The sequence below is a fragment of the Theropithecus gelada genome, chromosome 5 (genome assembly GCF_003255815.1).
Source record: "Theropithecus gelada isolate Dixy chromosome 5, Tgel_1.0, whole genome shotgun sequence".
In the NCBI taxonomy this organism is placed as follows: domain Eukaryota; kingdom Metazoa; phylum Chordata; class Mammalia; order Primates; family Cercopithecidae; genus Theropithecus; species Theropithecus gelada.
In genome coordinates, this window is record NC_037672.1 from 150,648,021 (window position 1) to 150,675,786 (window position 27,766).

The 27,766-nt window shown below is 39.2% G+C and overlaps 1 protein-coding gene and 1 pseudogene across 3 annotated transcripts; both read left to right on the plus strand.

Annotated features, from left to right (window-relative positions):
- Positions 1-351: 351 nt before the first annotated feature.
- LOC112624383 lies at positions 352-7,198 on the plus strand (annotated as a pseudogene).
- A 3,076-nt stretch (positions 7,199-10,274) lies between these two features.
- On the plus strand, positions 10,275-27,742 carry TLR2 (toll like receptor 2). Of its 3 annotated transcripts, XM_025385580.1 has the most exons (3): positions 10,287-10,351; positions 24,571-24,854; positions 25,182-27,742. In XM_025385580.1, exon 3 carries the CDS (start codon positions 25,198-25,200, stop codon positions 27,550-27,552), a length of 2,355 nt encoding a protein of 784 aa, XP_025241365.1. In that variant the 5' UTR covers positions 10,287-10,351; positions 24,571-24,854; positions 25,182-25,197; the 3' UTR covers positions 27,553-27,742. The 3 variants fall into 3 exon arrangements, with proteins under 3 accessions (XP_025241363.1, XP_025241365.1, XP_025241364.1); XM_025385578.1 differs by lacking the exon at positions 24,571-24,854 and having other exon boundaries at positions 10,275-10,406; XM_025385579.1 differs by lacking the exon at positions 24,571-24,854.
- The last annotated feature ends 24 nt before the right edge of the window (positions 27,743-27,766 follow it).

Consider the following 27,766-nt stretch of genomic DNA (forward strand, 5'->3'; position numbering starts at 1 on the left):
TTCAATTGTCTGTGGCCCCCGGAACTGACTCATCCTCATATTTGAGTTCTGGGGTATTGCTGGTGATAATCTCTGCACTGTCTATTTGTTTTGAGTTTTCTGTGGACAGGAAAATGAAGCCAGTATGCCACCATTTTGGAACTGAAATTCTCCAAAGTATACATTTTAAGTCGCTATGATAAGCAACTCTTATAGGCCAAATTCTTTTAAACATGACAAGTTTTAAAAATCAAGTATCCACAGATTCTTTAACACAAAATATTAATATAAATACTAATTATACATCTTCCAGAGGTTGCACCTGGAAACTTTTTGGAGTGAGTAAGACTGTCCATATAATTGCCCAATAGGATGGCAGCCTTGCAGGCTTTGAAAGATTCTTACGCACCCATAGGAAACGATTACATCATTGTATGTAATTTGGGGAATTCCTTCTTAGATATTTGGCAAGCGATATTGGGTGAGAAGCTGACAGGACTCTTGTCTATGACCCTGACCAGTCCACACTGAGCTCTAGTTATACTTAATAATAGGAACTGAATGAAAAGAAAACAGTGGCTACACAGCTTGTTCCTGACTTTGAATCATATCATGACTCATTGTTTTTCCATCTACATGGAAGTTGGCAACCCCTACACAGACTGGCATACCACAGAGAGAGAGAGAGAGAGAGAGAGAGAGACAGACAGACAGACAGACAGACATGCGGAGTCTTGCTGTGTCTTGCTCAGGCTGGAGTGCAGTAGTGCGATCTCAACTCACTGCAGCCTCTGCCTCTCAGGTTCAAGCGATTCTCCTGTCTAAGCCTCCCAAGTAGCTGGGAACACAGGCCTGCACCACAATACCCAGCTAATTTCGTATTTTTAGTAGAGATGGGGTTTCACCACGTTGGCCAGGCTGGTTTCAAACTCCTGATCTCAGGTGATCCACCTGCCTCGGCTTCCCAAAGTGTTTGGATTAAGGCGTGAGCCAGGCTATTTAAACACATTTTCAAGGCGCTCCAAATAAGTTAGAACTTGATAAAATTCTGCTTTCTTTTCATGTTCTTCTCTGAAGTGGTCTGAAAGGCCATATAACCCTTATAGTATTAAAATGATACCAGTCACTCATGGTTTTGCTTGACTACGTGGGTGAAAATAGTGCACTATATTTCTTCATTCCCATCTTTAAATGAAGTCAGCTCTTCTGCGGTGGAGGCAAGATGTCAGTCAAGGGGCCTGGTCTAGGCTTCTCTCCCCTGAAGTCTTGTCTCTGCAATGGCCACTTCAGATGTTTATACTCCATCCCTCCAGGCCTAGCCCATATTCTGAAAAGGCAAGGCAATCCACCACTCAACAAGTATTCATTGAGTGCCTGCCATGTTCTTAGTGATGAGAATAGTTCAGTGCATAAAAGAAAACAAAATCCCTGCCCCCATGGGATTTACATCCAGTCACACTTAGCAGACGTGTGTGAATCTGGAAGGACCTTTTCTATAGCCTGATAGAATTCTTACAATAGGTGAAAACTACTTGCCTTGTCTTTGGAAGTCTTGTGCATTTGGATCTATCCCTTAACAACTAACCTTGTCTATCATCCTCACAGTCTGGCCCTTTACTTCTGGGATAGTCCATCAGAGACTTGAGGAAAAGTTTCTTTCTCTTTCTTTTTCCATTTTTCCAAATTTAAATTCATGAAATATATACAAGTTCTCTAAATTAAAAGACAACAGGATATTTTACCGACTTTCTGTTCTGAACTAACTTAAAATTTATGTTTCTAATCCCCAGACATATGAACTAAAAAGGCTGAAATAAATATAGATCAGTCATGTGAGCTGACATATGAAGCAGTCAGCTTTACTCTGAGGGGTTTTGGTTGATCTTTCAAGTTTCTAAAAGTATTTGGAAGTGGAAAGCACTGTTCTTCATATGAAATAAAAGGAAGAAAAAAGGACCTTACAGTCAGACTCATTGTCAAAAAACTAATATTAAGATAAGCTGAAGGAATCAAACAAGAGCATTTGCAAATCACTTGTTGGAGGTAAAGCTGGAAGCCTGTGCAGTTCAGGAAAATGGAAGATGAGATGGCTGAGATCCCATGAACAGACCAGGCCCAATAGAAACTATAATAACAACAGAGCTCAGTTACAGGAATTTTCGATGATGACAGAATTTTAAAGACATGCTTCTTCCTTTGTATTGACTAAAGATCTTCAGGTTGAAAGTGTCAAGATATGCTTAATAGAATCATCCTCTGTTGCAATATTCAAAATCATCAGGATACTTAGATCTCAGTGAAAAATTGATGGTTGAAGAATAACTGAAGTATTCAGTCCATAAGGAAACCTGAAGCTCCCTACACACCTTGAATTTCATGCTAAATAATCTACAAGTTCTGGAAAATGCTGCTTACTCTAGAAAAACTGACTAACCTTGATCTTGGTCAGCATATACTTGGTTCTTTACATATCACTTCTCAATTTTCAGAAAGGGAAGAATACTTGAACGTATCCAATACAAAAATTCACAATTTAACCAATTGTTTCCCAGATACGAAGCTTACTAGATGTGAGCATTGTAAACTTTTATTTAGCTGCAACTTAAAGAACTTGACATTTTCAGATACGTGTTGAAGACTCTCCCAGATGCTTTCTCCCTCTTTGAGAAGAAGCAGGAAAAGAAAACTTTCTCTAAAGGGCAACTTGACTCTTTTCACACACTGAAGACTTTGGAAGCTGGTGGCAACAACTTCATTTGCTCCTGAGAATTCCTCTCCTTCACTCAGGAGTAGCAAGCGCTGGCCAAAATTCTTATCGGTTGGCCAGAAAACTACCTGTGTGACTCTGCATCCCATGTGCACGGCCAACAGGTTCATGACGTCCGTCTCTTGGTATTGGAGTGCCATAGGGCAGCACTGGTGTCTGGCATGTGCCGTGCCCTGTTCCTGCTGATCCTGCTCATGGGGGTCCTGTGCCACCGTTTCCAAGGCCTGTGGTACATGAAAATGATGTGGGCCTGGCTCCAGGCCAAAAGGCAGCCCAGGTAAGCTTGCAGCAGGGACATCTGCTATGATGCGTTTGTTTCTTATAGTGAGCGGGATGCCTACTGGGTGGAGAACCTTATGGTCCAGGAGCTGGAGAACTTCAATCCCCCCTTCAAGTTGTGTCTTCATAAGCGGGACTTCATTCCCGGCAAGTGGATCATTGACAATATCATTGACTCCACTGAAAAGAGTCACAAAATGTTGTGTTTTCTGAAAACTTTGTGAAGAGTGAGTGGTGCAAGTATGAACTGGACTTCTCCCATTTCCGTCTTTTTGATGAGAACAATGATATTGCCATTCTCCTTCTTCTGGAGCCCATTGAGAAGCCATTTGCCTTAGTCCATCTGGGCTGCTATAGCACAAATGCCAACAGTCTGGGTAGTTTATAGATAACAGAAATTCATTTCTTACAGATCTAGAGGCTGGCAAGTCCAAGATCAAGGTGTTGGCAGATTTGGTATCTGGTGAGGAATTCTTCCAGGCCCAAAGATAGCTGTCTTCTCACTGTGTTCTTACATGGTGGAAGGGGTGAGGGAGCTGTCTGAAGTTTCTTTTGTAAGGGAACTAATCCTGTTCAGGAAGCTTCTGCCCTCATGACCTAATCACCCACCAAAGGGCCCACCTCCAGTACCTCACATTGGGGGTTAGGATTTCAATAGCTGAATTTCAGGAGGACACACGCCTTCAGTCTATGGCTAGGATCATTCCCCAGCACTTCCGTTAAGCTTCAGAAGATAATTAACACCTAGACCTTTCTGGAATGGCCACTAATGAAGCTCAGCAGGAAGGGTTTTAGTGAAAGAAAAATTCTAGTTTTTAAAAGGAAGATATATACCACATGAAATATTCTCAGTTTTCAGAACTAGGTTCTATGTTAATTTAGAAGTTTACTACTATTATTTTGCATAGGTAGTATTTTTGAAATGTCTCCAAAAATTACAGACATATTGACATCTGTTCAGAGTAAAAAAATTTTGAAGAATGTATGTTCATGTATAAAGATCTGTAAAATAATGCAGGATTTCTGACATATTTTCATTAAGTGGTTTTTGGTGGATGAGTTTGTTGTTATTTTATTTGACAATTACAAAATACTTTATGTGAAAAAGACATAGACTGTGTGTTTTGTTTTGTTTTTTCGAAACAGGGCCTCACTCTTATCTCCCAGCCTCAACCACCTGGACTCAAATAATCCTCCCACCTCAGCCTCCTGAGTAGCTGGGGCTACAGGGACAAACCACCATGCCTGGCTAACTTTTGAATTTTTGTAGAGATGGGGTCTCCCTATTTTGACCAGGCTGGTCTCAAACTCCTGGACTCAAGTGATCCTCCTGCCTTGGGTTCCCAAAGTGCTGGGATTACAGGTGTGAACCACTATGTTTGCCTTGTGGTTTTGGATAACTTTCGGATAACAGTTTAGGATTTCAGTTAGATGCTCAAAACTATGAATATATACAATGAAAGTTACCCTTTCCCCAAATATTAATACATTTCATATGCCATGTTGATTTTCTAACTTTAATCAACATTTTTTTTTTTTTTTTTGGTAGAGAGTTATAGGAGGTATTATATCTAGATACAGAAGGAGATTTGGAGTCTAACCTGGGATTTGCCACATGTTAACTATGAGCCATGCAACTCTGGGCAAGTTCTCTAATCACTTTAACCAAAGGAATAATAATATCAGAATTATTTATTGCATGTGTTATTGTAAGATTCAGATGAAATAACAGATGTGAAGGTGCTTTGAAAATGTCAAGAACTAGGCTGGGTGCGGTGGCTCACACCTGTAATCCCAGCACTTTGGAAGGCCTAGGCGGGTGGATCACTTGGTGCCAGGAGTTCGAGACCAGCCTGGTCAACATGGCAAAACCCTGTCTCTACTAAAAATACAAAAGCTAGCCAGGCATGGTAGTGTACGCCTGTAATCCTACCAACCTGGAAGACTGAGGCAGAGATCTGCTTGAATCTGGGAGGTGGAGACTGTAGTGAGCCAAGATTGCACCACTGCACTCCAGCCTGGGTAACAAAAGGAGACTCCATCTCAGAAAAAAAAAAAAAAAAAAAATGTCAAGAACTGAACAAGTATAAGGACTGTGTCTGAGTTGGATGTGCTAATAGCTTTGTGGACTGTGTACAACTACCTTCAGTATACGCAGAGGACACTGATAATAATTTGTGGCTAAATAAATGATTTCTACTTGACTTTGCCAGAATATTCTAATTGACTTTGGGATTACAGAGCAATAGCATCAAAATTCATCTTAGGCAGTTCAACTAAGGAAGAGAAATAGAGAAAAAACAAATTTTTAGTTTCAGGAGAAATAATTTGAAGGAAGTTTTCTTGTGTCAGAAATCATAAGGTAGAGAGCTGGAGATTTGGAATTAATAAGAAAGCATTTTCAGCCAGCTGGACAACCTGATGGTCAGGATAAAGAAAAATAGTAACATAGTGACCTGTATACAAAAACCTCTCAATTTCATGTTTATGTCTATTGATTAAGTTTCCCTGATGTTCCAACCATCAGAGAGGATTAGGGATGTGGAACAGAGTAGGAGAAGCAGCCCTAGATTTAAGGTAAAATTCTGGTTTCAAATCTCAGTTCTGTCATACATAATACAATTCGTATGACATTTTCTTGTGTAAGGGAGGAACAAGGATGCTTGCTCTGCTTCATATCTCACTTTGTGAAAATCAAATGTAATTATGAATATAAAAGGTAGATTATTAATATTAAGGCAGTTGAATTTTAAAAGCTTGTTTTCTTCCCTTATACGTATTCCTAACCGTGGAGACAGCTAGGTTCTGTGGCAATGAAGAAAATTGATCGATGACTGTGTTTGATATTACTTCGGGAAATAGGGATGGAATGGGAGCAAGGAAAGGACTTAGCTTCAAACTGTAGATAGAAGTGGGAAGCCCAGATCTTTTCATGATGAGAACTCGGATGGAATGTACGTGCTAGAGATGGTGCACCAGTAAGGACTGTCACAGGATTGGGGAAAAAAAATCCGGGGCTGTCCTTATCTGTTCCCTTAGGCAAAATCATTCTGTGTTAGTCTGGAGGGTGACTGGTGAACCTATTTTAATACAGGAGAGCACAGACTTCTGGGTGGAAGTGGACCCTGGAGATGTACTGGCAGGTGAATAGAGTGTGGAAAAGCGGGGAAAGGAGAAGTGTGATTCACAAGCCTGAATTTGGGCTTCCATGGATGGAGAAGCATCAAGAGTGGAGTTTAAAGACGGTGTGTTTCAGGTGATGTGAGGTCCTGGATACCTGAAGCTTCAAGAAAATACTGGTTGGGCACGGAGCCTTCCCTCTGATTGCCATTCCCACACAGGCCTCCTGTGGCCTCTCGCTTCGCTTTTCCCTGACCGGAACCTCCGCCAAGCCCCCAGCTCTCTTCTTCGACCCAGCCTTCCACGGGGCAGCAATCTGGGCAGGACCTGCCTCTGGCCTGTCGCAGCCTAGCTCACGGTCCGGGCGGGAGCCTGCCGGGAAGCGCCGCCGCGGTGGCTCGCTCTGGGCCACCTGCCTGGAGCGCGGCGCGAGGTCCAGCGCTCCCTCCTGCTGCGCGGCGGCGCGCGTGCCCCGTGGAAGGGGCGTTCCCGCACCCCAGAAGGAGGGGGCGCCCGGCCGCGCGGACTTTCCCTTTCGCTTACTTCCTAGTCCCGGGCAGGCCGGCTCGGAGGCAGCGAGAAAGCTCAGCCAGGCGGCTACTCGGCGTCCTCCCAGGTAAGTTGCGCGCGCCGCTAATGGTCTCTCTGCACCCCTTCCTGGGGTCCGGTCGGGAAGAGGTAGAAGGGAACCGCGGCCTGGTCACGGACTCCGGGGACCCCGGGCTCCCGCTCGGTTGCACCTGGGCCCCTAGCTCCTGTCTGGGCGGGGACGGCGGGGAGTGCATCAGGCCCCCGGGATGCCGGTGCTTCTCTGCGCCGCCCGGTGCGGGAATGTGGACACTAGCGAAAACGGCTCAGGTTGGCCCTCGGGAGAAGCAGGAACTACACGGAAAGGGAGCCCGCAGGTCCTGCGGAGCCCGAGGTCCGGACCCCGTGAGTGCAGTGCAAATGGGCTGTGGCTGGGCGGAGCGCCCTTCTAGCCTTGCAGGCCCCTGGGGGTCGCCGTGGCGAGCTTCCGCCTGGGCTCCGGGCTGCTGGCCGCCACCTCCCTAGGGAGGCCCTGGCCCAGCCCTCCCGCTTCCCTGATTCCCGGTAGGGTCGCCCTCCCCGCCTCTTGGCCCCTCTTGGCTCTGAGCGTGGATGACAAAGATTGGGTAAAGGCTTTCAACGAGCCAGTGGAGTTGAATGCTAGCGTCTCGCGGGGGGTGTGTCCTCTGTCACTGGTTACTGCTAGGATGGAGCTTGGATTTTGGTCATCGTGGCTCAGAGGTGGGAAAGGTTCCGTGCTCTGGGTCTGTCCAGGACCCTGACTCCCTAACCCAAGTCTGGCCTCTGCTCCCTGGCAGGCTTCACCCCACCTCTGCGTTCCTTCATTCTTAGGATGTGCGAGTTAGGTATCTGATTAGAAAACAACTTACAGCGTTTAAGCAAAGTCGAGTTCTTCAAGTAAGGATGCTTTGAAGTGCCCTTTATAACTTCTTCAGTTTCTATAAATACGAACTTGTATTTAGAGCTTAAATGCAAGCCAGGAAAGTCTTTTTCCTGTTTGAAAGAGAGAGAAAAAGAGAGAAAGAGGTGATCGGAGGTGGTGGGTGGGAGAGGAGAAAGAGAAGGAGAGTAATTGTTCTGGGTGTAGACAACTCAGTTTGCTGAGATGACTTTAATCTTTTGACTCTGTTATTAAGATTTTTACCAAAGAGCAACTGTAGATATGGTGGCCTGACTTGAAGGGACAGACCAAACAAAACACAAAACAAAACAAACAACAACAAAAGCAAGAGCAGAAAATATTGGAAAATGATTTATTCACCAATATTTTAAAGTTTCTTCCTGTTCTAAGCAAAGAACATCTTTAAGTTCTTTATAATGTACCCATTTTACATTTACAAAAACTGCCAGAAGTTGACAGCTTGTTTTGGGAGTTTCTAAGCTATCAGTTAATTTTTTGGGGGTACAATTTTATTGATAAACTAATAGAGGAAAAAAAATCTAATGGAATACCCCCAAATTTAAAAGAAGGCAAGAAAAGAGAGACAATAGAACATAAAACAAGTGGGACAAGAATAAAGTACATAATTGTCACAGTCCCTTTGGTGCTGCTGTAACAAAATACCTGAGACTGGGTAATTTACAAAGAACAGAAATTTATCCATTCATGGTTCTGGAGTCTGGGAAGTCCCAGACTGAAGGGCTGCATCTGGTGAGGGTCGTCAGGCTACATTATAACATGATGGAAAGCATCACATGGTGAGAGAGAGCAAGAGAGGACAGAACTTAACTTTTATAACAAACTCATTCTGACAATAACCTGCTCCGTTGGTGATAATGTTAATCCATTTCTGAGGGTAGAGCCTTCATGACCTAATAACCTCTTACAATAACCTGCTCCCTTGGTGATGACATTTCTGAGGGCAGAGCCTTCATGACCTAATAACCTCTTACAAGGTCCCACCTCTCAACACTGTTGCATCAAAGATGAAATTTCCAATACATGAGCTTTGGAGCACACATTCAAACCATAACAATAGTTCAATTACTTTAAAGCCCAAAATATCAGTAATTATATTAAATGCAATTTAATGTATCAGTAATTAAATGAAAAAGACTAAATTTTATGATAATCAGACTAATATTGTCAGACTAGACTTCAAAACAACCCAACAATCATATGCTGTTTACAAGAGACACATTTATGGATACTAAAAGGTATAAAGTGAACAGATGTAACCATTTATCAAAAGAAAGCTGTCATGGCAATATTACTATTAGACAAAATAGAATTAGGAAAAAAGTAAAAAAGTCATAACTGTAGATAAAGAGAAACATTTCACTAAGTTAAAGGTTTCACTGAGAAGAAATAAAAATTCTGAATTTATAAGTACCTATAATAACACAACATTAAGAAACTAGAAAATAGAAAAAGAATAGAGCCAAATTGACAGAACTAGAAAAATATAGAAAAATAGAAAATTCATAGAAAAATCCACAATCATAGTGGGAGATTTTATCATACATTTCTCAGTAACTGATAGAAAAACCAGACAAAAGATCAGTAAGGATAAAGAAAGTGCGAACACAATGTAGTTGACATAAGGAACCTACACTACTTCCAACAGCTGCTGAAATCACAGAACGTACTTAAAATCTGACCATATACCAGCTCATAGAGTAAATTGCAATACATTTTAAAGAATTTAAATCATACAGAATATGTCTTCTGACCATAATGCAATTAAAATAGAAAAGAACAGAAAAACTTATAGAAAATTCTCATATATTTGGAAATTGGTAAATACATTTCTAAATAACCCATGGGTCAAAAAAAATCAGAATGAAAATCAGAAAATATTTTTAATGAATTATGAAAAAAATTACATATAAAAACTTGTCAGATGCCCTAAACTACTGCTTAAAGGAAACTTATAACCTTAAGTGCATATATTAGAAATGAAGAGTGACTAAAAATGAATGAGCAAGCAAATACCTTAAAAACAAGAAATGGAATAGTAAAATAAATCCAGAGAAATCAGAACAGGGGAAATAATAATATAACAACAGAAATTAATGAGCTAGAAAATAGAGGATCTATCAAGTCAGAAGTTGATTTTTTGAAAATGCTAATAAAAATGACAAACCTCTAGCAAGACAATAAAAGCTGGTACAAATAACTCATCTAAGGAATAAAATTGAGGACCTATCTTTTGTTAATGACATAAGCAGGAAGCCATTAGCCTGAGACTGTCTCTATACTTTTAGTTGTTACATAATAAACTGCAACCTAACTTAGTATACTACATAAACAAACTGAAACCTTACTTAGGAGTAATTTTTTTTGTAATTAATAGCCAAATTTCTACCAACCATAAATAGCCAAGCTTTAGCCAGTCACAGGCAGCCAGCTGATCAGACTATGCACAAACAAGGTAAATGCCTATTACACCATGTGCAAATAAGACAGACTTCTAGCTGAAGCAAATCAGGTGATTACTATGCTCTTGTGTTTGGCCTATAAAAGCTCACTGCTCACACTGTTGGGTGCTCTCTGAAACTTTTGCGAATCTGAGTGCTGCCTCATTCATGAATCATTCTTTGCTAAAATAAACTCTGTCAAATTGAATTTGTCTGAAGTTTCTCTTTTAACTGTTGCAAGCAGGATCCAAAGGAGACCTATAGTGACCTTCAGGAGCTCATAGTGACCACGTGAAGGTACCTGCGGGGCTCATTGTGCCCATTGCTCTTTCACTGCAACTGGTAGTTGTGGGTAAGTTCCTGCTCAGACTTGAGTGCTATACATTTGCATTTTCGGCTCTCTGACTTTATTTGAGCAGTTATTTGACTGGATTGGCTCCAGAATTGGATTGGATTCAGTGAAGAAACTGAAACTGGACTGGTGCTCTAGGAGGCCTCCAGTAGATAAGGTTACTAGAAGACAGGGAATCATGGGCTTATCTGGATTTAAGGAGTCTACAACTCCTCTATCTGCAACTCCAGCTGATTTCATTTATAAGAATTATGGACCAAGAACCTGTGCTTTTCTAGAGAAATGTGTGAGCCTTACTAAAGGTAACTTAGAATTACAGTGGACTGCCGAGACCAGCTCAGTTGTGGAGACCCTAGCCCAGTAGCACTAGAGGAATTAAAGACACACACAGAGAAATATAGAGTGTGGAGTGGGAAATCAGGGGACTCACAGCCTTGAGAGCTGAGAGCCCTGAACAGAGATTTACCCACATATTTACTGACAGCAAGCCAGCGATAAGCATTATTTCTATAGAGTATAGATTAACTAAAAGTATTCTTTATGAGAAACAAAGGGATGGGCTGAAACAGAGGGATGGGCTCGGGCTAGATATCTGCAGCAGGAACATGTCCTTAAGGCACAGATTGCTCACGCTATTGTTTGTGGCTTTGGAATGCCTTAAGTGGTTTTCCGCACTGGGTGGACCAGCTGTTTCTTGCCCTCATCCTGGTAAACCCACAACCTTCAGCGTGGGCATCATGGCTGTCAGGAACATGTCACAGTGCTGCAGAGATTTTGTTTATAGCCAGATTTGGGGCTAGTTTATGGCCAGATTTGGGGGCCTGTTCCCAACATGTCCCCCTTTTTTGTTTTGCAAAGCAATAAAAGCAAAGGCAACTTTGTCATGGTGGGCTACTTCTCGCAGGAGTCAGGATTCGCATCTGCGTACTATTCAAAGACAAACAACACAGATTAAAAGCACAATCATCATTGAAATCACAGAGCCTCCAAGTGTCTTTATCTATTTTAATGGGTTAATTGCTGCTAATCTGTCTGCAGCTCCTTCAAGCACTCCAGTTCCTGGCATTAAGGTCAGGTGTGCCTGGGATACTTTAAATATTTGTTCTTTTAATTTTGCAATATCCAAAGACAAGTTTATAGAGTGTCCTTCTAGATGCTTTTTTTTCTTTCCCAAATTTTGATCTTATTTAAGAGCCATTAATAGTTTCCACAAATCCTTATGTTTAGCTCCTACAGCGGGCCATATCATTTGAGAGTGAGGTTCCACTATACCTTCATGTTTCCAGATAATAAGAACTCTTGCCATATTTCTTACTATTTCTACCATCTGACCATTTTGTTTAGACCAGCTGAACATAGTGTGGCCATGGGATGCAGACTGAGAGGTGCAATTTAAGCTGAACATCCCCTTAGGGAACCAATCAATAATGATTCCAGAGGAATTGTTGCACAGCACCTCTGCCTGTTCTGCAATGCAGTCTTCCCAAACAAGTATGTTCATTATTTCTGGCCAGGTCCAATTCTGTTTACAAATAGGTTTTTGAGGACGGTATGCCTCAGTTATAGAAGCAGATTTATTGTGGTAAATACTGAGATAAGAAAGCATGTGTAACTGTGTCATAGAGTGATTACATCCAGGCATTATTGCCAGCCAAGATTGATAAATATGGCCAATAAGTATAATTGTTCTCTGTGTCAGCCCTTGTTGAAGGAATACTCATGGCAATGGTGATCACCACTATCATAGCTATCATTAAATTACTCATTGTGACTGGTTGTCCTGCTTTCCTCAGGTTTTCTTCCACCATCTGTGACAGTTTCTTGCTCTGTCCCCAAGTAGGTGGCTGTGTTCGATGGTTGTTGCTCATGATAGTTGGGGTCCTCCTTAGCATCATTCTCGACATGGCTCCAACCAGGGGGTCCTTGGGATCCTCCCAGAATCTTTTCTTTGGCATCTGGCTCATGATAAAGTTTCAGGTGTCTTGATGGTGTCCAAATCGGCTGTTGATTCTGGCCTGGAGAAACACAAGCATAACCTCTACCCCAAGTTATTATTTTACGTATTTCCCAACTTTTTGTTATCAAGTCTCTCTGCCAAGCCAGTTGTTTTGCTTCTGTCTTTGCAGCTGGTTTCTGTAGATGCTGTTCAGCTGCTGATAGCATCTGGCCTTTTAAAAAAATTTAAAGTCAATAATGCTAGATTCAGTTGTACATGGGGTGTCCCGTAATCCCTGTTTCCCCCTTTTTGCTTTTGCAACTGCTGTTTCAGGGAGAGATTCATTCTTTCTACAATGGTTTGTCCTTGAGAATTATATGGGATGTTAGTAATGTGTTTAATATTCCATATAGACAAAAATGTAGCTAGAGCTTGGCTAGTATAGCCTGGGGCATTATCTGTTTTAATAGAAGCTGGAATGCCCATTACTGCAAAACACTGCAAAAGGTGACACTTAACACAGGCAGAAGACTCTCCTGATTGGCGTGTAGCCCAAACAAGGTGAGAAAAGGTATCCACCGATACATGTACATAAGCTAGTGTCCCAAATGAGGGAACATGTGTGACATCTATTTGCTAAAGATAATTAGGTTCCAATCCTCAAGGATTAACTCCTCCTGTAAAAGATGAGGAATGCACCATTTGGCAAGTTGGGCATCACTGGATAATAGCTTTAGCTTCTTTCCAGGTACCATTGTATCTGCGTTTGAGACCAGAGGCATTAACATGTGAAATTGTGAAAGTGTCTAGCATTAGATATTGCAGCAGCTACTAGGTGATCAGCCATATGATTCCCTTCAGTTAAAGGTCCTTGAAGAGGCATATGAGTGATTTAAAAAGGGTGCATTCTATTCCTAACTGCTGTTTGCAGTTGGGTAAATAAAGTCGTCAGTTGTTCATCTGTATGAAATAATAACTGAGCATTTTCAATTAATTGTGTGGAATGAACCACATATGAAGAATCAGAAATCACAAAAGCAGTCAATATCTCAATTACAGCTACAAGCTCTGCTTTTTGAGGTGAAGTATAGGACATCTGAAAAACTTTACCTTTCGATCCAGAATAAGAGGCTTTACCATTACTAGACCCATCTGTAAAAACATTCTCAGCACCTTCAATGGGTTTAAATTTAGTTATTTTAGGGAGAATCCAATTAGTTAATTTCAAAAATTGAAATAATTTTGTTTTAGGAAAATGATTATCGAGAATACCCACAAAGTCAGCCAAATGGGTTTGCCAAGTAAGACTATTTATAAAAGCTTGCTGTATTTATGCCTTCGTGAGGACAATAATTTTTCCAGTATCATATCCATGTAATTTAACAATCCAAGTTCTCCCATTTCTTATCATCATAGCGATTTGATCCAAATAAGGAGTTAGAGTCTGTGAATTAGTATGTGGAAGAAAAAGCCACTCTACAAAGTCCTGCTCTTGTACAATAACACCAGTAGGTGAATGCTGAGTTGGAAAAATTAGCAAATCTAGGTTCTTTTCTGGATCTATTTTATTTATTTGAGCTTTATGGACTTGCTTTTTGATTAGCTGCAGCTCTGCCTCAGCTTCATTTGTTAATTGCCGAGGGCTAGTGAGACTAGTATCTTCTCTAAGGATAGAAAATAGATTACTCATGGCATAGGTAGGAATGTCTGGAGCAGGTCTTATCCAATTAATGTCCCTTCATAATTTTTGAAAGTCATTTAATGTTTTCGATTGATCCCTATGTATGGTTACTTTCTGTGGCACAACAGTAGTGTCATTTACTAAGGTCCCCAAGTAGGAGTAAGGAGTAGTAGTCTGAATTTGGTCAGGAGCTATAATTAAACCGGCATGAGAAATCAAGTTTTGCAAGTGATCATAACATTGGAGTAACATTTCTTGAGTGGGGGCAACACAAAGTATACTGTCCATATAATGAATAATGTAACACTGAAAATTTTTTATGAGTAGGTTCAATTGCTTGCCCTACATAAGTCTGGCAAATTGTTGGACTGTTTAACATGCCTTGTGGCAATACTTTACAATAAAAATGCTTTAGCAGGCTGCAGGTTGTTTACTGCAGGAATTGTAAATGGAAACCGTTCACAGTCTTGCTCGGCTAAGGGGATAGTAAAGAAACAGTCTTTTAAATCTATGACTATTAAAGGCCAATTTTTTGAAATCATAGCAGGAGAAGGCAGTCCTGGCTGCATGCCCCCATAGGTTGTATAACTGAATTAATGACTCTTAAGTCAGTTAACATTCTCCATTTACCTGATTTTTTCTTAATTATGAAAACTGGAGAATTCCAAGGGGAAAATGTTGGAGCTATGTGTCCTTTTTTAATAGTTCAGCAACTAAGTCCTCTAAAGCCTCCAGTTTATCTTTACTTAGCGGCCATTGTTCTATCCAAATTGGCTTATCTGTTAACCACTTTAAAGGTATAGGTTCTGCAGGCTTATCAATGGCCACCATCAAAAATGATACCCTAACCTTGGTGGGAACTTTATCTTTCTGTTTGAAGCATTTCCTTCAAACCTTGCAAATTTTTCCTAGTCCCATACCATGGACGTACCCCATTTCATGCATCATATATTGACTTTGAGCGCTATATAATTATTCTGGAATTAGAACTTGTGCTCCCCATTGTTGTAATAAATCTCTTCCCCATAAATTTATAGGTACAGAAGTTATAATTGGTTGAATCAGGTTGTCCATTGGGTCCTTCACAATGCAAAATATAACTACTTTGATATACTTCAGGGGTTTTGCCAACTCCAACTATGTTAAATTGATCAGGTTGATTTGGCCATGCAGACTGCCAGTGCTGTAGAGAAATGATTGAATTGTCCGCTCTTGTATCTACCAAACCTGTAAATTTCTTTCCCTGAATAGTTATTTCACAGGTACGACGTTTATCAGTAATTTGATTCACCCAATAAGCTGCTTTGCCTTGTTTATTTGTGCTTCCAAATACTCCTGTTCGTTTAATTTCGCTTTTCCCCGTTTCCACATATGACATAATCAGGAGCTGTGCTATATGCTTTCCTGGCTCTGCTTTCTAGGGAACAGAAGTAGATATAACAATTTGAATTTCCCCATTGTAATCTGAATCAGTGACTCCTGTTTGTACTTGCACTCCTTTTAAATTTAAACTAGACCTACCTAGAAGTAATCCTGCCATACCTGCTGGCATCATCTAACTGGAGACAGCAACCTTCTTTAACAGTCCCATTACAAAAGGAGAACCTGGTCCATATTGATTAATAGCTTGTTTAAATTCTGTGAGTAATTTAAAAGGAAAAGGCTCAAATGTAGCTATGACATTTCCCTGTTGATCTGGGGGGTGTATTCTAACAGGGAACTGCCAAGCCTCTATATCACCCTCTTCTAGCTTGCTGAATTCCTGGCTGAATAGAACTGAGAGTGGTCGCTCGAGGTGCTATTCAAACAGTCACTGGGGCAACTACTTTTTGCCCAGTGTCCTCTGGAAAAGAAAGATCTGGAGGGTCAGGCCACTCTTTTTCTTCAAAATAATGAGGGCATGCAGAAGGGTAGGGACAGACCTCTCCCTCTTTTGCCACTTTAGCTGGCAAACAAACCTGCTCTGTCACCTCTTCTGTTACTTGGTTATACTTTCCTTCCTCCTCATCATTAGTGTGAAAAGGTTCCAAGGTGGAACGAACCAGAGCCCACACTTGTCCCATTGTTACCCGGATGCTTCTGAGTTCCCCTTCTTACTCACCACAGGGTTTGCTTAAGAGTACTTGGGTGTCCTCCAGCTTAGTTCCATGTTTTCCAACTGTCGCTCTGGTGAGCCTTTGACCTAGGTTTGAGCCCCTACGTTGGGTGCTGCTTGATGAGACCAGCTCAGTTGTGGAGATCCTAACCCAGCAGTGCTAGAGGAATTAAAGACACACACACAGAAATATAGAGTGTGGACTGGGAAATCAGAGGACTCACAGACTTCAGAGCTGAGATCCCCAAACAGAGATTTAGCCCACGTATTTATTGACAGCAAGCCAATGATAAGGATTATTTCTATAGATTATAGATTAACTAAAAGTATTCCTTATGGGAAACAAAGGGATGGGCCAAAACAAAGGGAAGGGCTCTGGATAGATTATCTGCAGCAGGAACATGTCCTTAAGGCACAGATCACTCATGCTGTTGTTTGTGGCTTAGGAATGCCTTGAGCAGTTTTCTGCCCTGGGTGGACCAGGTGTTCCTTGCCCTCATTCCGGTAAACTCGCAACCTTCAGTGTGGGCATCGTGGCCATCTCGAACATGTCACAGTGCTGCAGAGATTTTGTTTATGGTCAGTTTTGGGCCAGTTTATGGCCAGATTTGGGGGCCTGTTCTCAACAGTGGACAAAGAAGAAAAGCTTCTTAAGGCAAACAGGCACATCTTTTTTAAAGCTACAATAGCTAGACAAACCAAGAGAATCTTGTGTATGTTTTACTTTTGTATTTTTATTTTTAATATTTGTGGATACATAGTAGGTGTATATATTTATGGGGCACTTGAGATATTTTGATACAGGCATACAATGGATAATAACAACATCACGGTAAAAGGGGTATCCATTACCTCAAGCATTTATCCTTTCTTTGTGTTATAAACAATCCCATTAAACTCTTTTAGTTATCATAAAATGTACAGTAATTATTGTTGACTGTATAACCCTATTTTGCTATCAAAGAATAAATCTTATTCATTCTATCTAACTATATTTGTGTACTCATTAACCATCCCAATCCCCCTCCAACTACACTTTCCAGCCTCTGGTAACCGCCATTCTATCTACTCTCTTATCTCCATGAGTTCAATTGTTTTGATTTGTAGTTCCCACAATTAAGTGAGAACATGGGATGTTTGTCTTTCTGTTCCTTATTTTATTCCACTTAACATAATATCCTCCAGTTCCATCCATGTTGTTGCATGACAGGATCTCATTCTTTCTTATGGCTTAATAGTACCCCATTGTATATATGTACCACATTTTCTTTATCCAGTCATGTGTAGACAGACACTTGGATTGCTTCTAAATCTTGGCTACTGTGAATAGTGCAGCACTAAACATGGGAGTGCAGATATCTCCTTGATATATTGATTTCCTTTATTTTGGGTCTATATCTAGCAGGGGGATTGCTGGTCATGTGGTAGCTCTTATTATTAGTCTTTTGAGGAACCTCCAAATTGTTCTCCATAGTGGTTGTACTAATTTACATTCCCACCAACAGTGTACAAGAGTTCTCTTTTCTCCACATCCTTGAAGCATTTTTATTGCCTGTCTTTTGGATAAAAGCCATTTTAACTGGGGTGAGATGATATCTCATTGTAGTTTTGATTAGCATTTCTCTGATGATCAATGATGTTGATCTGTTTTCATATATCTGTTTGCCATTCATATGCCTTCTTTTCAGAAATGTCTATTTACATCTTTTGCCCATTTAAAAAATTGGATTACTAGATTTTTTTTCTTATTGAGTTATTTTATCTCCTTATATATTCTGGTTATTAATCCCCTTTCAAATGGATAGTTTGTGAATATTTTCTCCCATTCTGTGTATTGCCTCTGTACTTTGTGGATTATTTGATTTGCTATGCAGAAATTTTTTAATTTGGTGTGATCCCTTTTGTTCATTTTTGCTTTGGTTGCCTATGCTTGTGGGGTATGACTTAAGAAATCTTTGCCACGACCAGTGTAATGGAGAGTTTTCTTAATGTTTTCTTTTAATAGTTTCATAGTTTGAGGTCTTAGATTTAAGTCTTTAATCTATTTTGTTTTTATTTTTGTATATGGCAAGATATAGGGGTCTAGTTTCTTCTGCATATAGATATCTACTTTTCCCTGTACCACTTATTGAAGAGACTGTCCTTTCTGCAATGTATGTTCTTGACACTCTTATTGAAAATGAATTCACTGTAGATGTATGGATTTGTTTCTGTGTTCTCTATTCTGTTCTATTGTTCTGTGTGTCTGTGTCTGTTTTTATGCCAGTACCATTCTGTTTTAGTTGCTATAGCTCTGTAGTATAATTTTAAGTCAGATAATGTGATTCCTCCAGTTTTGTTCTTTTTGCTTAGAATAGCTCTGGCTATTCTGGGTCTTTTGTGGTTTCATGTAAATTTTAGGATTATATTTTATTAACATACTTTTGTGAAGAATGTCATTGGTATTTTGATAGGGACTGTATTACATCTATAGATTACTTTGGATAGTAGGGACATTTTAACAGTATTGATTTTTCCAATCCATGAACATGGAATATCTTTCCATTTTTTGGTGTCCTCTTTAATTTCTTGCATCAGTGTTTATAGTGTTTCTTGCATCAGTGTTTATAGTTTTCATTGAAGAGATCTTTTACTCCTTTGATTAAGTTTATTCCTGGGTATTTTATTTGTAGCTATTGTGAACGACATTACTATCTTGATTTCTGTTTCAGATTGTTCACTGTTGGCATATAGAAATGCTACTGATTTTTGTATGTTGATTTTGTATACTACAGTTTCACTGAATTTGCTTATTACAGAGAGATTAAAGGTAGTTGAGTCTGTTACTAAATGTGTTTTCTGTCACATTGAAAAATTATACCATGAGAAGGCACATGCTTCTAGAAATTATAGCTCATAGATATGTCAATGTACAGAATGCTGGTGTGACAGTTCACAATTGTTTACTTTCTAGTTTTCACTGGAAATTAAAGTTACTAAGCGTAAAGCAATCCCAGCACTGTAGGAAGCTGAGGCAGGATGATTGCTTAATGCCAGGAGTTTGAGACCAGCTGGGGCAATGTAGAATGACCTCATCTGCAAAAAAAAAAAAAAAAAAATTCTAATTAATATATGGTACTAGAATTACCAGAAATAATAAGGGAAACAACTCTGGAAAGAAGGTAAGATGTGTTTTGGGTAAGAACAACTATAAAGTATGAGGGGATGTTTGTTTTGTTAAGGAAAAAATAAAATAATATTTGTCCCAAAGTAGAATGCCTGGTTGTTAAGACAATGAGAAAGAGAAAGAGTATAGAAGAAAAACTGAATGAATATTAGAAAGTTGTAGAAGGTTGTGGGATAGGAATACTGGGAAGGGAATTTTATATGTGATCAAGCTAAGATTTGAAGAAAATTCTAAGTTTTTTTTTTTAAATTAAGCATTAATATCAAAAAAATACTGATACAGAGCTAGAAATTTGTCCTCTTTGTTAAAACAACAAGGTTTTCTTGGAGTATTGGTCTGTTCTTAATAAGAAATTGAAGGACTTTTCTTTACCGGCTAAGTAATTGGCCTAGGAAATGCGATTCTGTGTTTTATCAAGATAATTTATTGTGCTTCATGTTGTCTTTATTAGATCTTTGACTGCCTCAGAGACCTGAGTCCACCCTATTAAAAGAGCAAGAATTTCTACAATTATGTGGTTTTCTTTATTTGCCTTTGAAGTCTTTTACCAATCACTCTATTTAAATGAATAAATATTGCTTCATAGAGACCTGTGATCCTATTTTAATCAAATATTTTAAACCTTTTGATATTTTTGACATCTCAAAATCAAATTCTAAATTAAAACCTTTTACGTTGAACAAACTTTGGAAGCTTCTAGATGGGCTTCTCGAATATCTCAAAAGAAATTGTTTTCTCTCCTGATTAAAAAAGAGAGATGTTAAACTAATTAGGCTTATTTGATGTGTTATATTACATGGGAAGCATTGTCAAATTGTAAGTGATGCTGAACTTTCTTTAAGTCATATTGTATGGGTATGTTATTAATGTATGCTTCAGAAATAATATAAAATTCTTAGAAACCAGATAGTCATGGTATAACACTATCAGCCAAAATTCTAATTATCATGAAATATTATACGTTGTAGAAGTAATACAATTTCCTTATCAATTGCATTATTGTGAACTCTCATCATATCTTTAACCAAGTCCATTTTAAGCCTTGTCATCTACAAAGAGTTACTTTTTTTACACTGGTACTTTCCAGAACACTGTGAAAAACAATTATATAAAGTGTGTGGACCTATAGACAACCAACCAACCAAATCATAAAGTGTTCTTTTAAAAGATTCGTGGAAAGGACTCTGACAAGTATAGGTTTCTGATAACTTTAAGATCATACTACTGGACTGGGTAAGAATTTCCAGAACTCTAGTGAAGAAATGGATTGGTTCATAAAACTGCCAAACCAACATTAAGCAGAATTAGAATTAATTGAATACCAGGGAAATGCTTTGGCAGATTTTCATGCTAAGTCAGCTAGTACTGAAATTGTTAAGATATGCAATTAGAAAAACACCATAAGATTTATCTGAATTAAATTATCTATGATAACCTATTTAAACGAACAGCATCATGCACCTGAATTGGAGAAACAAAACTGATATTTAAAAGGATATAAATTTAGTGTTAAATGTGGCCTCATGGATCAGACAGCTATCTGGTCCTTTCTGAGTCCATATAGCTGCCATTATTAAAAGTTCTGCACTCTGACTCATCATAGACTAGATAACATGAAATTATGAAAAAAGATTGGTGTTATGACTGTTCTAAAATTGCTAAAATGGCTTATAATCAATGTTTGGTTTGTCAAATCCACAATTTTTATAAGACAATAAAAACCTCAGTTGGTACATTTCTACCATCCACTGGACTATTTGAACATTTGCAGATGGATTGCATTCAGTTGCCTCATTGGGAATCTGCAGGAAACTTAGGTATGCTGGATATGTCATGTTGAACCAAATACTAATATGCTTTTAAAGATCTCCTAATTTACCCTATAACAGATTTCAACTGATATTCCAAGGTGACTGCCTATTGAGATTGAACATCTGGTCTTTCTATAGGGTTAGGCTTTTTGAGTAACATATTCAGATTTCGTGTTTAAAGCTAACAGTAGACAAAACATAGGAGAGGATTTACAGTTAAATTCTTCCAGAAACTGAATAAGAAAACCAAAAGGAGAGATAATTAGATAGTTTGTAGACGAATTCATAACCCTAATTCTCTAATTGTTGGTAGCCTCCATTGATGACAATTAATAGTGGAGCCTTAGATAAATACGACTATTGCTTCCCTGTTGATGACCCCTGTAGCACACAGTGGGAACAGGGAACAGGGAACTCTCTCTTGTGCCCCTCCAGCATATGTTTTTATCTGTGAAGGATTTAACTGTCAATCATAGGCACAGGCAACTCCATGTCCCAATCAGTAGGAAATAAGAAGTCAGCGTGGATTAGGGATTCTAACAGGAACACTGTCACTCCATAACCAACTGGAAATTTGACATTATTCTGTACATCTCAATTTGCACTATGGTATAAAAAGGAACTTTCTAGCAGGTGCAAATCCCTCTAAATGGGCATCTTTTGTTCAAATGCTCCTTCCCTGGCTTGGAATAAATGTAAATGAAGTTATTATTAGAAATCCCTTTCAAACATTAGCTATTACAGCTGACTCTACTGCAAAGGCTATAGTTGCCCAGTGAAGTTCTCTAAATTCTCTTGCTAAAATTTCTTTAAATAACAGGATTGCCTTGAACTATCTGTTGGTTCATAGTGGGGGTGGGCGTGTGTGATCGGGGATACTGTGTATAATAGCTAATATATCCTACTGCACTTGCGTAAAGGAATCTGTTATAAAGAAAATGAAATAAGGTATAAAAGTTGGAAAGAAGAAAACCATCATTATGTCTTGAGGATGATTGGGGATACAGAAAATGAAAAGAATCCACAAACTATTAGAATTACTAAGTTAGTTAAGCAAGGGTACTCAATGCATGGTCCGTACACAAAATTTAATTGAATTTTGACATATATGTATATGCCATATTGTGTTAGATTGTTTTGCATTGCTATAAGGGAATACCTGAGGCTGGGTACTTTATAAAGAAAAGAGGTTTATTTGGCTCATGGTTCTGCTGGCTGTACAAGCATGGCACTTGCATCTGTCTGACCTTAGGAAGCCTTTACTCATGGTGGAAGAAGGGGCCGCAGGCATGTCATATAGTGAGAGACGGAGTGAGAGGGAGGGAGCAAGAGTGAAGGGGGAGGTCCCAGACTCTTTTTAAACAACCTGAAATCCTGTGAACTAACAGAGTGAGAGCTAACTTATTACCATGAAGAGCACACCAAGCCATTCATGAGGGATACACCTTCATGACCCAAACACTTTCCACCAGCTCCTACCTTCAACACTGGGGATCACATTTCAACATGAGATTTGGAGAGGAAAAATATCCAAACCATATCACATATATAAATATGTAAAACTATTTAAATGTTTTAAAAGTATCGAATAAGAATAAATCTTACAAAATATGCTTAAGAACTTTAAGCAAAAACCATAAAATACTACTGTGATAAGTTAAAGAAGACCTAAATAAATGGAGAGATCTGTCATGCTCATGGATTAGAAGATTCAATACTGTAATGATGTGAATAGTTCCCAAATTGTTCTATAGATTCAATACATTGCCAATTAAAATCTCAGTGGACTTTGTTTTTTGAAACTGACAAGCTGATTCTGCCATTTATAATAATATTCAAAGGAGCAAGAATAACAAAGACACATTTGAAGAACAAGAAGGAGGAAGAAGAACGTATTTGAGGAAGAATAAGGAACTCTATTAAATATATATCTCCTAGATATTGAGATATACATTTGAAATACATCTATGGCCTAGATATTGAGATATATTATACATTTAATATAGTGTGTTGCTGGTATAGGGATAGACAAATGAACATTGGATCAGAATAGAGAGCACTGAAACAAGATCTACCCCTATATGGACATGTGCCTATTGACAAATAAAATACTGTTGATTATTTCCCCAAGATGGTCTGTAAAAAATAGGTTAATCGAACATCCATATGGGAAAAAAGTGAATCCTTCTGCTACCTCAAATATCAACCTCAGGTAGACTATAGATCTAAAAGTGAAAGGCAAAGCAATAAAGATTTTAGAAAACAACAAAGAGAATATCTTTGTGAAAATATAGGAAATATTTTAAAAATAGGCCAGAAAACTCACTATTAAAATATACGAAATATAAGAACATCTGTTCATCAAAGTACTATAGTTTGAATAGTGTGTCTCCTCCAAAATTCGTATTGAAACTTAATCCCCATTGTAACAGTACTAATCCTAAAACTAAGTATTAAGAGGTGTGACCTTTGGGAAGTTACTAAGTCATGAGGGCTCTTTCCTCAGGTATAGGATTAGCATCCTTATAAAAGGGCTTGAGATTGAAGGTAGTGCCCCCTTGCCCTCTTGCATTCTCCCATGTGAGGACACAGCAACAAGACACCGTCTTGGAAGGAGAGAGAAGCCCTCACCAGACACCAATGCACATGCCTTGATCTTAGACTTTTCAGCCTCCAGAGCTATAGTAAATACATTTCTGTTTTTTATATATTACCCAGTCTCTGGTATTTTGTTATAGAAGCACTAATGGACTAAGACAAAAATATTCCATTATGAAAGTGAAAAGGCAACCACAGAGTGGCAGAAGCTTTTGGAGATGATGAATATATTTACTTTCTGGATTTTGGTGATGATACCATGAGTGTATACATATGTATGTATACATAATGTGTACAAATTATGTACATTGATTATGTATAATGTACATAAGTTTCTTTGTATACCAATTATACCTTAATCAAGCTAAGAAAAAAAAAGAGTATCCAGAATAAATATGCATGGAATGGCCCATTTATTTAAAAAAATAAGAGGAGGGAATACGAAGCAGTGGTTTTGGTGCAAACGTAAAAATTCTGGCTCCAACAGCATTTACATTCCCAAACCAAGCATATTTATGTTTTAATTCTTTGTGGCCATAAATTGTACAGCTCAGGCCTTTATAATCTCTCAGATTCTGTGAATGTGGGAAAGTAGTTTTACCCATAAAAATGTTTTGTTCTTGGGGATAAATTTGAAAAAAATTTTTACATAGTTAGCACACTGAGAAAATACAGACAAAGGCATACAGATGCAAGGAATGGGGTAGCTGAATAGAGCCAAAGAATGATATAGGGCCCGGAAGGTGGGCAAAGAGGAAGTTGTTGGATTTATGGTTACAAGTAAACTAGCAGTTGTGGTACAGATAGTTTTATTTCCCCCACATTCATCTGAACAGCCCATCCAGACTTAAACACTGCTTTCTGCATTTACTTCTAGGCAGTAAGACAGGGTTCTAATGGTGTGAGTCTCCTTCAACCCAACAAACCACCTAGGTCTGCCTGGAGTTTCCCACACCCCTCCTGCCTGCTAGTGATAGGTGCGAGGCAAGTCGATGCACATGCAACTTTTGTCTTTTGGTCCCAAAGCATGCTACTCCTGGAGTTTCCTTCAGTGAATGAGAACTATAGTTTGGTTCTGTGAGATCTGTATGAATCAAGCGGGGCATTGAAGCAGAGAAAAGAAATACTTAAATGTTAAGAAAGTTTGAAGTGCAGAAAAAGGTGATTGTAAATCCATATGGTTAAGCCTAACCCATTTCTTAAAAGGCTTGATTGCTCATTCCTCCATTCATTGATTTACTCATTCTTCCAGTCTGTGTTATTGAGTCTTGCTCTGTATTTCCAGATGGTTGTGCTCTTAAGTACTGTATAGTGGTTGTATATCTGTGTTAGTGTTGCTGAATGTATCAGGGAATTAATTTTTTATCCCCATTCATTCTTTCCATTTGTCTGTTTCTCTCTCTCTCTCTCTCGAAAACATTTCTCAAGAATTAGAATTATGATATGCTGTCAAACACAATGACTCATTTGAACCTCTTTTATTTGTAGGTTGAATCACTGGACAATGCCACATACTTTGTGGATGGTGTGGGTCTTGGGGGTCATCATCAGCCTCTCCAAGGAAGAATCCTCCAATCAGGCTTCTCTGTCTTGTGACCACAATGGTATTTGCAAGGGCAGCTCAGGATCTTTAAACTCCATTCCCTCAGGGCTCACAGAAGCTGTAAAAAGCCTTGACCTGTCCAACAACAGGATCACCTACATTAGCAACAGTGACCTACAGAGGTGTGTGAACCTCCAAGCTCTGGTGCTGACATCCAATGGAATTAACACAATAGAGGAAGATTCTTTTTCTTCCCTGGGCAGACTTGAACATTTAGACTTATCCTATAATTACTTATCTAATTTATCGTCCTCCTGGTTCAAGCCCCTTTCTTCTTTAAAATCCTTAAACTTACTGGGAAATCCTTACAAAACCCTCGGGGAAACATCTCTTTTTTCTCATCTCACAAAATTGCGAATCCTGAGAGTAGGAAATATGGACACCTTCACTAAGATTCAAAGAAAAGATTTTGCTGGACTTACCTTCCTTGAGGAACTTGAGATTGATGCTTCAGATCTACAGAGCTATGAGCCAAAAAGTTTGAAGTCAATTCAGAATGTAAGTCATCTGATCTTTCATATGAAGCAGCATATTTTACTGCTGGAGATTTTTGTAGATCTTACAAGTTCCGTGGAATGTTTGGAACTGCGAGATACTGATTTGGACGCTTTCCATTTTTCAGAACTATCCACTGGTGAAACAAATTCATTGATTAAAAAGTTTACATTTAGAAATGTGAAAATCACCGATGAAAGTTTGTTTCAAGTCATGAAACTTTTGAGTCAGATTTCTGAATTGTTAGAATTAGAGTTTGATGACTGTACCCTTAATGGAGTTGGTGATTTTAGAGGATTTGATAATGACAGAGTTATAGATCCAGGTAAAGTGGAAACATTAACAATCCGGAGGCTGCATATTCCACGGTTTTACTTATTTTATGATCCGAGAACTTTATATTCACTCACAGAAAGAGTTAAAAGAATCACAGTAGAAAACAGTAAAGTTTTTCTGGTTCCTTGTTCACTTTCACGACATTTAAAATCATTAGAATACTTGGATCTAAGTGAAAATTTGATGGTTGAAGAATACTTGAAAACTTCAGCCTGTGAGGATGCCTGGCCCTCTCTACAAACTTTAATTCTAAGGCAAAATCACTTGGCATCATTGGGAAAAACCGGAGAGACTTTGCTTACTCTGAAAAACTTGACTAACCTTGATATCAGTAAGAATACTTTTCATTATATGCCTGAAACTTGTCAATGGCCAGGAAAGATGAAATATTTGAACTTATCCAGCACGCGAATACACAGTGTAACAGGCTGCATTCCCAAGACACTGGAAATTTTAGATATTAGCAACAACAATCTCAATTTATTTTCTTTGAATTTGCCGCAACTCAAAGAACTTTATATTTCCAGAAATAAGTTGATGACTCTACCAGATGCCTCCCTCTTACCCATGTTACTAGTGTTGAAAATCAGTAGGAATACAATAACGACATTTTCTAAGGAGCAACTTGACTCTTTTCACACATTGAAGACTTTGGAAGCTGGTGGCAATAACTTCATTTGCTCCTGTGAATTCCTGTCCTTCACTCAGGAGCAGCAAGCACTGGCCAAAGTCCTGGTTGATTGGCCAGCAAATTACCTGTGTGACTCTCCATCCCATGTGCGTGGCCAGCGGGTTCAGGATGTCCGCCTCTCAGTGTCGGAATGTCACAGGGCAGCACTGGTGTCTGGCATGTGCTGTGCTCTGTTCCTGCTGATCCTGCTCATGGGGGTCCTGTGCCACTGTTTCCACGGCCTGTGGTACATGAAAATGATGTGGGCCTGGCTCCAGGCCAAAAGGAAGCCCAGGAAAGCTCCCAACAGGGACATCTGCTATGATGCGTTTGTTTCTTACAGTGAGCGGGATGCCTACTGGGTGGAGAACCTTATGGTCCAGGAGCTGGAGAACTTCAATCCCCCCTTCAAGTTGTGTCTTCATAAGCGAGACTTCATTCCTGGCAAGTGGATCATTGACAATATCATTGACTCCATTGAAAAGAGCCACAAAACTGTCTTTGTGCTTTCTGAAAACTTTGTGAAGAGTGAGTGGTGCAAGTATGAACTGGACTTCTCCCATTTCCGTCTTTTTGATGAGAACAATGATGCTGCCATTCTTGTTCTTCTGGAGCCCATTGAGAAAAAAGCCATTCCCCAGCGCTTCTGCAAGCTGCGGAAGATAATGAACACCAAGACCTACCTGGAGTGGCCCATGGATGAGGCTCGGCAGGAAGGGTTTTGGGTAAATCTGAGAGCTGCGATAAAGTCTTAGGTTCCCACATTTAAAGCCAGTCTTTGTCTAGTTGGGATCTTTATATCACTAGTTGTAGATAAGTTCATTCAGACATAATTATATAAAAACTACATGGATGTACCATCATTTGAGGACTTCCTTACTAAAACTACAAAACTTCAAATTTTGTATAGGGTGCTGTTTTGTAAACATATGCCAGATTTAAAAATTGGTTTTTGGTTTTTCGTTTTTT

Coding starts and splice junctions, on each gene's coding strand:
- TLR2 (XM_025385578.1), top strand. CDS start 25,198: ATGCCACATACTTTGTGGATGGTGTGGGTCTTGGGGGTCATCATCAGC.